Below are 12,220 nucleotides of genomic sequence, written 5' to 3'. Positions count from 1 at the left end.
ACTTATGCACGCTCCAACAGCTGCCAGTCGCTCATAAGAGAGGCTCGCGGCTCCCTCTGGTCAAGGTGTACAAAGTGTACAGTTACCTTTACTGCCAGCTTGCACGGAGCAAGAGTGGCCCAAAGAGTGGTTCTTGCAACCGATGTATACAACACTCGCCGGCTCACTCATCGCAGGCGGATGGTAACGAAGACGTGGTGCGTAGTCCAACGCTCAAGCGTCCGTAAAATTCAACCTCGCACCACACTACAGCCATAAGTCCCTGCAATCCTGCTCTCTCGCTCAAATTAAAATGTTGACAGTCACTTCAGAGTATGCTATGGAGGATTAAGGGGAAAGCCTGTTTTCTCATTCGAATACATTCTTTTTCCTGTTACTTGTTTTCTCCCACCAAATGTCGTTGGTTCGAATGACTTAACTCTTTCCTAATTAACTTCACCTTAGATAAAACCAATGGTTGTGGGTTTGGCCATCAGTGGTGGCAACATCAATCGCGGGTGTTATTGAAGTTTAGTCTGACCAAAGGTCGAGAGTGCGATTCCCCCAGACGTCGCGGATTCGAGTGCCTTAATTAACTATATCTTAATTGGCTGTGTCTTGATTATGTTCGTCTTTATTAACAAGAAATGTCGTAGGTTCGAGTGCCTTAACTTACTGTATCTTAATTAACTGTTCCTTAATTAACAACAAAGCACATAAGTTGCACAGCAACCAATAGTCCTTGATTCGGCCACCAATGGTAGCACCACCCATTTTGGTGTCGTTCAATTTCGGTCCCACCAAGGCTCGTGGGTGCTAGTGCCTTAATTAACTTTACTATAAATAACACGAACGGTCGTGGACTAGACTCCCGCAAAAAGTTGCGGGTTCGAGTGCCACCTATAATCGTGGCTGGCACCATCAATATTTGTGCGTTTGAATTTTGGTGCCATAAGACTGGACGGTAAATTTTTCGAAAACGAAGGACGTCAAATATTTCCACCCATGAGGCAATTCAGGCTTTCGCCTTAATAACTACACGTACATTAAAAGCTGAACTGAAATGACAAATTTTATTTGCAACAATGTTGCTAGAAACCAAGCAAGGAGCTCAATGAACAGCTTTAGAATACTTTGAGGATTATTTCATTTTCATTTTCGTTTATTTCATTTATTTTCTTAAAGTTATGTTCTTCCATCACCATGTAAACTACGGAGAAGTAAGCAACAATAAAAGGATCAGTCGTGGTATTGGTAAATTATTTGACTATGGCTGACACGAGTAACTGGAGATCGCAGGAAGACACATTCGTCCTGCAGTGGACATAAATAGGTAGGTGATGATGATGGTTGATGTATAATTCTTCATATAAGATATTCATATCGTCATATTCACATTCACATTCTTCATACATAGATATTCTTTTGGGAAAACTGTAGAAGAATATTGAGGACGGAAAGTTTAGTTCATAGGACAGGATGAAGCAGACATGGACAGGTTCTTTCTTTTTTTAATCAAAGTGTGTGAACATGTATAGAAAAAACCAGCGCTATAACGAAAGCACATAGGTTTCCACATGCATTTTCAGATCAAGCTGGTAGCACGTGCGCATTTCACTAAAACCACCGGGAATAAAGTAGCAATGTGATAACTCTAATGTTCCGTCCCGTCCCTGTCTTCTCGTGCTCCTGGAACTGGCATTTTCTGTCCTTACAGTTGACTCAACTATGGCATCCGATTAAAAGGGCTGGCCATATTTGAAAACAATAATTGTGACATTTTGTAACGTTCTCATTTATTACAGGTGAACAATGCAGGAATCACCATGGGGAAGACTCTTGAAAACTCAACTGTAGAGGACTACAATCTCGTCTGGCAAACTAACTTTCGGGGTCCTCTCTGGATGATAAAATACACTGTTCCCTACTTACGGCGAACGAAAGGTGCAGGTTCGATGCATGCTTTTCCACTGGGCGCTTTATCACTTTAGCAGGCTGCAATGGTTGTATACTACAAATGAAGCAGGTGGCTGACCATAGCAAAACAAGGTAACGTTTGGAGTTGTACAGAGATCGCTATTTCAGAGTCAAAAAGTGAACTAGTATAATCAATAAGTGATTGATTCAGATCCAGAAGCGGATTTTTTTTTTACTGTGCTCATTGAGCCAGCTTATTCATAGGATTTATTTCGCCTGATCAGATGTTATTTCATCGAGTTCTAAACTACAAGACTAGTGAACCAACCAGTAGGTACTTTTGCCAAGGAATGGGTGAAAGGTCGATTTCACCCACTCTATATAGAAATGCTGTCATGGATGCCTGTTATTGAATTTTGACTTCTGCTTGGTTTCTGCCAGAGAAACGTTTCCGTTTCGGTGATAAGCTTGCCCCACAGTGTATGGTTGTCATGCCATCATGCAAAATGAGCTTGCATGTGCCGTCTAGCATACTTGACCATTGTGGTCAATTCATTGTAACATGGGTACAATCTGATGGTTTGTGTACGCTGGGACATTCGGCATCTGAAGTGGTGCAGGGTCTTCAGCTACAGTAACCTTTCGCGCCGCCATAGATGCTGTCCACTCTCGAAATACCGCGAAAAGAAGGAGAGAGCCCGCAACATTTTACTACTTGCACGATCTGCCGACACAATTCCTCGTTATCACATTATTAGCCGAGCTTTCCGAATTTTGATCTACTGGCTCATAGAAGTTTCTCTTCCCTCTTACCACTTTACAAAGAATCTGCATAGTAACTGTTGCGCTTTGCTCACCTGCCATGCCAAGGCGCCATTTCCAGAGTGCCGCGATGGTTGGCTTAGTATTTGGCTGGTGTTCCGATTGGTGCGCGGCGAGGGATTCCGGGGGCAGCGGCGGCGGAAATCGGCCTGGTACCGATTGGCGATGCACCGCGTCCGAACTGGATTCAGTGAAGCTCAGAGGCGCCAGATGCTTGACTATCAACGGGCCTTCGTGACGTGGCGATAGCTGGAGCATATTCTCCTACCGACGCGAGAAACGTCGTTATGTCCGCTGTACTGCATAAACTACAACTCCTGTATTCCAAGGCTACAATAACACAGCGGTTCCTTTTTTTTATTCTATTCGTATTTTTTTATCGTTTACTGCTTACGACAGGATACTGCTAGTAATAACGTAGGTGCTGTTTGGATCATTCATTACGCGCAAAAATATTGCTTAACTATAGAATCATGGTATTATGTGAACTGAGTAAAGGGATCCCATTCGAGAAACCGCGACGGGGCTCACCGCTGTCGTGGCTGCTGAGTTTTTTCTCGCTCCTCGGCATAAGTTACCCAAAATAAGACTTACCATAAGAAGCCAAAAAATCGGGCCCCTCGGTTAACCCCCTTTCTTCTCGTCCAAAATAAGACTGTGCTGCCTAATCTTCTTTCCACTAGGTCACTTAGGTTGGGCTTTGCCTTAGCAACATGTCCATCTTCTAACAATTCACCGTTTTCTGTCACAATTTGTGCCCATATTCTGCCTGAAAATTCTCTTAAGAACACACTTAATGCTGTGGTCATCGGCTCGAAACATACAAAAGATTAGTCGCAACAGCATGAAATCTGTCTCTACGTCCCCCGGTGAGAATAAACCGTATGTGAGTTTATGATTCGGTAAACTCGAGCATACAAAACTGCTCAAACAGAACCAGCGCTGGGTCACGGCTAGAGTGGTTCTGACAGCGTCTCTATTTCATTTCAAAACTCAACAGTGAGCACATCTTTCGCATTACCAAGACATCGAGCCTATGGAGCGCAGCAGCGCAGCCTGCTCTAGGTTTGCCGCTCTGTGACCAGGACATTATAGCGAACAAGCGGAAGAAGCCAAGACTACAAAATTAAAGAAACAATGAGTGAAGAAAGAAGTTTTATAAGAATAGCATAGTGAAACAAGTAGGGGAGAAACATGTGAACAATAATAAGGCCGCGTTTAGCGAAGATTACTTACCTGACAGGCAAATACCACTGTGCTTGCTGGATGCAGCAGGCACTGTCTCAGCGGGCAAACACGTTGCGCAGAGCAACCACCTTCACTGTATAGATATTATTTATTAGATCTAATGTAATTCATGCAGCGCAAAAATATCCGGCGTTGCATGTTGCTAGCAGAGGGGATATTTTTAATGCCGCCAACCCTGTGCTACAGTCAGCCAAACCTGATTTTCGGCTGTCATTGTAAGTGAAAGACTCGTGCAGGCGCTATAGCCAGTCAGTTGCTCCGCCACGCGGTCTTATTTTTTACGCGGTGTATCCAGCCCTCCTGGATGGGCAGTAGCGTGGACAGTTCCGCCCGTGAGGCGTGATAGGTGCGCACGATTAACGGCGCGTTCATGGCACCAATATCTTACTGTACCCGCGGCCGTGGCGTGACCTTTGTTGCGGCATTACCTACCGCCGTTCCATGGGTACTTTCGCTTGCGATCAAGCCCTGTTGAGCCTTCGGCCTGTACCATTTCCTCAGTGTAGAGGCCAGAGTAAGCTACCGCCCAGACCGGCCTCTCTGCCTTTTCGTAAACAAAATGTTCTCCCTCTCCATCCGGAGTGTGTGCTGCTACATTGGTACATTCAATCGCGAGCTAATTTAACCCGGATTCAGTTAATCGCAGTCACTCCATCGTAATGAAGTTTCATGATCACAATTGTAGCGTTTTGATTTTTACTGCATATCAGACAAAGACGTCGAGTACTATGGACCCACTTAGCGACAACTGCTGTACTTCCAAAGGGCTCCGATTTCATGAGCAGGCATCTGAATTCTGAACTATCCCAGTTCAATGCAACGGCGTTCACACTAAAAATGAAAAGACAGCCGTTAGCAGCGTTAGGCACGTGCCGTTTGTCGAGCCTAAGCTGACTATGCAATACTGGTCAAGGGCAGCGGCGACAGCTTGAATCTATCCACGTGTCCAAGTGTGCCATTGTGTACATATTTCAAGTTCTTGGAACCAAATGTGAGTTTTATTAGTATTTTAATATTTTACTCAAAGAAGCGAACGTATTGCCGGCGCTGAATCATGCCAAGGTCCTTTACTGATCCCGTTGCGGGGAAGGAAATTCGCATTTACAAGGTCATATGGGGCGTCAGAACTCTGCAGAAATGAGGATTTAATAGCGTTTACTGTGGCACCTCTCTGTCATGGCACCGCATGCGTGTCTATGGCGTCTATCGTTTACAATGATGGCGGGAAACCAATGTTGCCTGGCGCCAGAAAGCATTGTCGGCGCTGTGAAGAAGTTTTGCAATGCTACGCTCCGTAAGTTTCCTTAAGGCAGCTCGTAAGAGGCCATGAAACGGTATAAACGAATGTCATGAGACCTTGCATACGTGGCAAGCTCGGCAGCAGCCACATGATGTGAGTGAGATCCAGCGGTGAGCCTCCCTGCTTCGGCAATGCATCTCAGAAAGACCAGAACAGCGCAATTATCTTGCTTTTCGTGGCCTATAACGTAACTTCCCAGCTACCAGAGGACAATACAGAAGTGCTTGACGCGGTGTTTTTCTGCTGCCAAGCTTGGTACATGCGCGACGCTGCTTCTTCATCTAGCGATGCGTATTTTCCAGGCAGCATTGTCAACGTTTCAAGCATAGCATCGACAATTGCGGTAAGTAGAATCTTAAAAAGACCTTAGTATGCTCGTCGTAATTTGAAGCAGGGGCTTATATGTGCACGGCTTAAAGGTAGTCATGGTATATTTCTTTTTCATGTTTTCATATTCAAGAAATCTGGTGCCATTTCATTCTGTAAGGTGGATGACGAGCGAAGCTGTGCATGTAGGCCTTCTGACGGCCAACTGTCCACTGCGCTGCGTCAAACGCCGCATGCGCATAAATGGGAGGCGAGGTGCGACTAGCCGCTCCTAAACGATGTAGAGCCTTGGAAGTTAATGAGGCACCGGGAGGCATACATACCCATGTCTTGTTGCAAAACGCGGCACGACACCTTTTACTAACGAATGCCGGCACCTAGAACAGACACTTACCACATCGCACTCGGAGGGCACAGATTCCTTCACTGTAGCCAAGGCGATCATGCGTTGATGGACGTCGGGCAGTGCAGTAATGGTTGTGAGGTCAGTGGAAAATCACAAACGATCACACACAACACAAGCCACAGAAAAGTGGTTCCCACAAACTCCTTCCGAAACCTGTCCGTTGCTCCGGTGGGACGTTCTAAGCTTGCAGGATCGGGGCCGCAGGGGCGGTTTACATTTTTTTCCACCCTCGGTTTTAGCAGGCACCACGCTTTCGGGATCGCCACCACGGGAGAGCGGAATGAAAGGATAGAAAACACGCAAGCGCTTGGAAGGCCGATAGTGAGAGGGTGGTGCGAACGCAGACGTGGCTGACGCTGGCCAAAGTGTAGTATCTGTTCTTATTAGCTTAATATGTCTTACGAATTGCATTTGGACCTAGCATATTAAACTTACTTTTGCAAGTTTGCGGAGTGTTTAAATCCAGCTTCACTTCCGCAGTGGGTCCGCCTGATAGTGCACTATCTTTGGTATCGGCCCACGTATGGGGACAGAAAAAGCCATATACAGCTTCGCTGTAAAAACAATCCAACGCGAAAACGGTAGTTGAGTTGACACCTACAATTAATTTTGTGGAAGGGCATGAACCGAGCATCAGATGGAACATGTTGCTATGATGAAAAAGTCGCCATAAGCAAAAAAAAGCGCTGCCCATCCGACGTAATAGTCACTATGCCAGGGGAGCATAAATGCGACTACTTTCCTTTACCCATGAGGTCTCAACCTATTTACGTGTAGTATGCATATATTTAGGAGTAATGCTCCTGCATTTTTTGGCAGTGCAGCTATCAGCGCATTCCTGCCAACAGCGGCCACATGCAGTTTCTGCACTCATGTCCTAGCTACCGGAAGCATTGCGCAGGGGTGTGACTTTGCACATGCGCCTGCATACCTTCCACACAACCTTAACGCGCCTTTCACACACATTTCGGAGAAACAGCGTCAAGAACCCTCTGTTGTTCAAGATCGCAGTGTATGCCTGTCTGAAAAGCAGGATATTCACCCACAAATTAAGGTATTTGCTTGTAGAGGTCAGCCAACATCAGCTAGTGGCAAACGGGGTGCGAACGCATTTCTTCTGGGGGTCTGCGGTGACGGAACGCTCCCGCCCGGGTCATGCACACACAGGGAAGAGTCTGCTGGGCCTGTGGACAGATGTCTTGACAAACGACGAAACCCAGCCTTCGAAGACGCGTACACAACAGGAGACAAAAGACACACACTAGGACTATTAACAGGGCTTGATGAACCACTTGGGTAGAAAAGAAAATCAACGCGCGCAAGCGCCATTCACATTCAAGAAGTCATAAAATATATCGCTGAGTGACACAATCTAAGGGCGAGAAAAAAGGCAGTCAACCTTTTGGCAAGGTTCTGGGATTGTTTCCCACCTGCGGCAAGTTGTTTTTCATCCACTTTCATTGCCTATTATTCATCGTTCCTTTATTTCTTTTATCAATCCCAAGTAATTTCCCCCATGTTGTCCTGGGTGTCAGTGCTTCTTGGCTTCTCATGATATGATAATATAACGGCGGAATTTTGCCAAAAATGCCTGTTTCTTTACGTGATAGCGATAAGGACGGTACGCTCACGCACTGATTGTGACCTTGTTCTTTATTCGATTTTATGTGCTTCAATGACTTCCGTCTCAAGTTAAGTGGCTCCCCTACGAATAAATTGTGCATATTGATAAAGAAGATCGCGAGGGCAACTGCGGCAGTAAGCCGGCAGGGTCGCCCCTTCATCTGACGTTAGATACGTTTCGTGCTGTATTAATCAAACATTGACACAGGGTCCCGTCTCCCCCATGTAAACACTACCACACGAAACTGGTATGCGATAAAGAACATTGGTAGTGGAGTCTGCGAATTTAGCAATATGGGGAATAGTGCAGAAGCGCTTCAGTTTCCTAAAAAAAGTAGCCACTTGGCATGGCGTACGAGTGGTGTTCTCGGCTTCATGTAAACTTTCAAGACTGTGCTAGGAGTGAAAATCGGAAACGTAAGTCTGCAGTATTCGCCAGGTTTCTAAATTCACAGACTGCACTACCAGTGTTATTTATCGCATATCGTTGTCATGTGGTAGTGTGTACACCGGACAAACATAACGCTGGGCCAATGTTCGATTAAACGGGCATGAAGCGTGTTTGATGTCAGGTGGAAGGGCAACCTTGCCTGTTAAATTCCGAAGTTGCCCTTGTCATCCTCTTTATGAAGATGCTCAAATTATTGGTAGGGGAGCCACGAAATGCGAAGGAGAAATCATAGAAACATATCAAATCCAAAAGCACGGTCACAATGAGTACGCAAGCGTACCCTCCTTAGCGCTCTCATGCAAGTAAGCGGCTTTTTTTTTTTGAAAAATGCCGTCTTTAGGTTGTGTCATTCAGCGTTGTTTTTTTAGGACTCCCTGGTTTTCAATGGCGCATGCGCGCGTTGGTTTTATTTTCTTTACGACTCAAGTTTTTCATTGAACTTTGCTGCTAGTCCCAGCCTGTATGGTTATCTTTTACCTCTTCTTCCGTATGTATCTTCGAAGGCTGGGTTTCGTCGTTTCTCTTGTATACATAAGTAGGGCTGTTACGGAAGACAGCGCCCAGGCTTGATTCCTGAAGCGATGCGAGAAGCAAAGGAGCGAGTTGAGGAGGCGTCGTGTCACAGCGTTCGGTTCCTTTCCCACGGTCGGGCGGCAGTACACACCGAGGCACGCAAGTTGGCGCCAGTATTTCACCAAACGCACACGAAGCCAATGAACTTTGCTGTTCTTTCTGCATCTGTTGTTTCAATTTCAGGTGCCATAAAACTTCCAGTATTATATGCAAAACTAAGGGAGTTTAGTTCGCGCTGCCTATTGCAATAACACCAACAGGGGTTCAATAATACCATGTTTCATTTCTGGTTTCACGCAAATCTGTTTGGATTTCAAAACCAGCTCCTCGTTATCTACGCGGAATTCCTTGGGAAATATAATTATTTAAGAACATATCAAAAAGAAAGTACTGACTATAGATTCCACATGGTGGAATGGGCATACACTACTGGACAACGATGCCGGAAGTGTTTTCGTCTTCACGCTATTCTGCTGCTAATTCAGTGTAAAAATTTAAATTAATTTCAGAAGATAAGCTACTCTAGTTTCGGCTACAGTGCGATGTTGAATTGTTCGAAGATTGTAGACCCTGCCTATATTTAACCTTTAACTGGCAGCTCAACAATATTGTTTACGTAACAAGAACATCTGCAAAAACAAGACAAATCTGAATATTGGTCTGTGCGTCTCAATTTACATCTGTTTATGTCTCGGCTGACCAGTGACATTCACAGATATGTCAATTGTGAGCAGCAGAAGAAGTTTTCGTGACACAACTTCGTCTTTCTCGTTGCGCACGTGGGGGTCATACTCTCGCCAATGCGATTTTTTTTCATTGTTTAAGCAAGCTGTAATTTTTTATCCCCGTAGAGGTGAATTTCCCGAACACGAATTGACCTTCCCAAAGCATGTACCAAACACCAGTTTTTGGCCATACATTGACCGCCAACCAGCTGAACAACAATATATTTGACTTACTGCATCTTGTTTGGTTTTTAGATAAATGCTTCAATATTTCAGCTGGTGTGTATTCGAGCAATATAAAGAAGAAATAAAACAATAAAACTATTCTAGCCCAAGTCTTTCTTATTCTGCCAGTTAAAAAAGTGGAGGCAGGCGACAGAATTACAGAGGTGTGAGCGACGATCCTAGCGTTCTCATTATTATGCTTTTCTGATTAACGTACGCCTTAAAGATTGAACGTTACTTTGCCATTTGGCCTAATGAAATTTCATACACATGCTGCATACCTATGGTCAACTTGTGTCAGTATGTTCTAGACATATGAGCTATGCTTCGCTCTATTACAGGTACACAATGAAAATTACGTGTTCTTGCAGTGCTACTAAAACCTGGAGAGATAAGACAACACCCTACAAGCAAAAAGCTAAATGCGCATAAGCTGGCTATGGAAGGTATAATGAGAACCAAGTAACCTTCACTCACTCACACGTACACGGTAGGTATTGTGCAGCAGCTTCAATAAACCAGAAGAGAGGAGTAGAGACCTTATAAGTAAAGGAAAGTCATATCTAGGGATTCCGTAAGCACACAGTTCATAATGCGTTTAGGTGGCACTCAAAAATAAAACATTCTATACACTTGCACAGTTGCTAATAAAGATCCATATGCAAGGCTGGGGATATTATTTGTCGATTAAATCGGCTGCTTTGGACAAATTTGGTTTTAAGGACAAAAAAGGCGCGCAAAGTTTGTACGCGATAACATGCGTTCGATCATGCGTTCGATCGTGCGTTCGATTTGTTATTATTTTTGGCCCTAATATCCATGCCTTTAGGCGTTGTGAATACAGGAAAGGTGGTACTAGTAATTTTTTGACGACACGGGGTTCGTGCTCATCAAATTTTCAATCGTCTCTCCACGTAGGTCAACGTCGCAACACCTTACTGCGTAACGAAGGCCGCACTGGATCACCTGTCCCGATGCGCAGCACTAGGTAAGTGAGCATGGCCACCCAACAAACTGCACGCCTCCGCGTGAGGGCAACGCGCGTAGCTGCTGCAACGCGCGCTCCGCGCCAATACATACTCGGGAGACAAACATTTACTATGGATAACATGTTGAGCTCGGGTGGACAGAGACAAGAGCGACTCGCTGTCATTTCAAGTACAGCGAAATGTCCCACCCCTAAGATTGGCCCGGGTGACAAAGAGCCTATGGAGTTGCGCAAAAGAATGGTTGCATCCGATGGCTCTCGCATACGTAAAAGATTGTCCATGATTTTGAGGTCATCGTTAAAATCGGTCTGATGGTGACCTAATGGCAGAGTACCCATGCACCGCTGCTTCAATGCCTTTAAAAGTGACGCTTCTGCCTGAATAGCCTGGCCATTAGCGCTCTCGCTTTGCAGAACTCGTATTTGGTCGACGAGTTCCCGCGCTGCGAGTTGCTGCTCTTCAGAATGAGCGACTCAACACCCCCAATTCAGGAAAGGCTCGGCTTTAGATCTCTCTACACCACTTTTAGAGCAATGCTTGGGCTGTCGTCTCCAACTTAAAAAAAAGAAAACATTTACTGTCTGTGTGACGATGTTACAGTGGAGCGTCAATACTATCGACAGAAAAGCCTGCTTGCATTCCGCATTGCTACCCTAATACCGATATTTTTGCCCTATTTACCAGTTCTTGCCTGTTCTCTTTGCCAGCTGAAACTTTTCTCTCCACACATACACATCAGCATTGCAGTTTACAAGGGGATGTTTCAGCTGTTGAATCGTTTTGCTTTCCTGGCATAATGGTGGTTGGACTGGTTCTAGATAATTTCATGGTAAATAACAGGGACGGTGACGGCTATGCATTGAAGCAAATTGTCCGTCTCGTTTTTTAGTTAGAGCAGCATTGAAATATTTCTTTTGTGCTATTAACTTCTAAAAATAACATTGCCGCTTTGAAGAGTGCCAAGAGGACATATGGAAGGTGCTTTTATGGAAGAAAGATAAATTGTTCCAATTCAAAACCACCTCATGGCCACTCCACCACGACATTGCACTAACGCGTGAATGCACAATTACGGACGCCATCGCATTGTACTGTACAGTATTACGCTATTCTGAAGATGGATGCAGGAGTTCAGATGAAATGTTTTTTTCTGACGCTAACAACGTGGTGTGTTTCCTTAATGTTCCAAAGAAAAATATGTCAACATTCTCTCCATTAAAATATTTTTTTGAAAGAATATAACTTGAGTATGGTGGGGTCCGGTTGGTATATATGTCTATGCGGTGGTGCTTAAGAGGCCCTTGGCACGGCACGTTGAGCTTAAACTACATAATGAATTCATCATACCTTGCTAGTGAAGCAGCGGACTGACATGGACACAAAAAAGACACACAAGACGAACCTTCACTACAAACACACAGTGTAGTTTCGCGATCTACAGGGTTCTCCAAGAGTCCTGAGGGAATCCTACCACTTATGCGTGCCTTCCCTGTGCGGCAGTCGACAGTAGCACCACACTCCCGCAAGAAGTCCATGCCGAGAATAACATCATGAGTCAACCGAGGAATAATTACAAACTCTGTAGTAATAACATGGCCTCCCAAAAACACGCCAGGACTACACACCCCGATAGGT

The 12,220-nt window shown here is 45.0% G+C and overlaps 1 protein-coding gene and 1 pseudogene across 3 annotated transcripts in view; both read left to right on the top strand.

Moving 5' to 3' along the window:
- LOC135912784 (3-oxoacyl-[acyl-carrier-protein] reductase FabG-like) overlaps window positions 1–12,220 on the top strand; it is a 98,416-nt gene that overhangs the window by 56,051 nt on the left and 30,145 nt on the right. For all 3 annotated transcript variants that reach the window (XM_065445333.2, XM_065445331.2, XM_065445332.2), the window contains exons 4-6: window positions 1,785–1,923; window positions 5,569–5,609; window positions 10,515–10,584. In XM_065445333.2, coding sequence (XP_065301405.1) covers window positions 1,785–1,923; window positions 5,569–5,609; window positions 10,515–10,584 — 250 coding nt within the window. The remainder of the gene's footprint in view (window positions 1–1,784; window positions 1,924–5,568; window positions 5,610–10,514; window positions 10,585–12,220) is intronic.
- LOC135912803 (U2 spliceosomal RNA) lies at window positions 6,346–6,525 on the top strand (annotated as a pseudogene).

The sequence above is a fragment of the Dermacentor albipictus genome, chromosome 2, assembly GCF_038994185.2.
Source record: "Dermacentor albipictus isolate Rhodes 1998 colony chromosome 2, USDA_Dalb.pri_finalv2, whole genome shotgun sequence".
Taxonomy (NCBI): domain Eukaryota; kingdom Metazoa; phylum Arthropoda; class Arachnida; order Ixodida; family Ixodidae; genus Dermacentor; species Dermacentor albipictus.
This window is presented reverse-complemented; position numbering and strand designations above follow the sequence as displayed.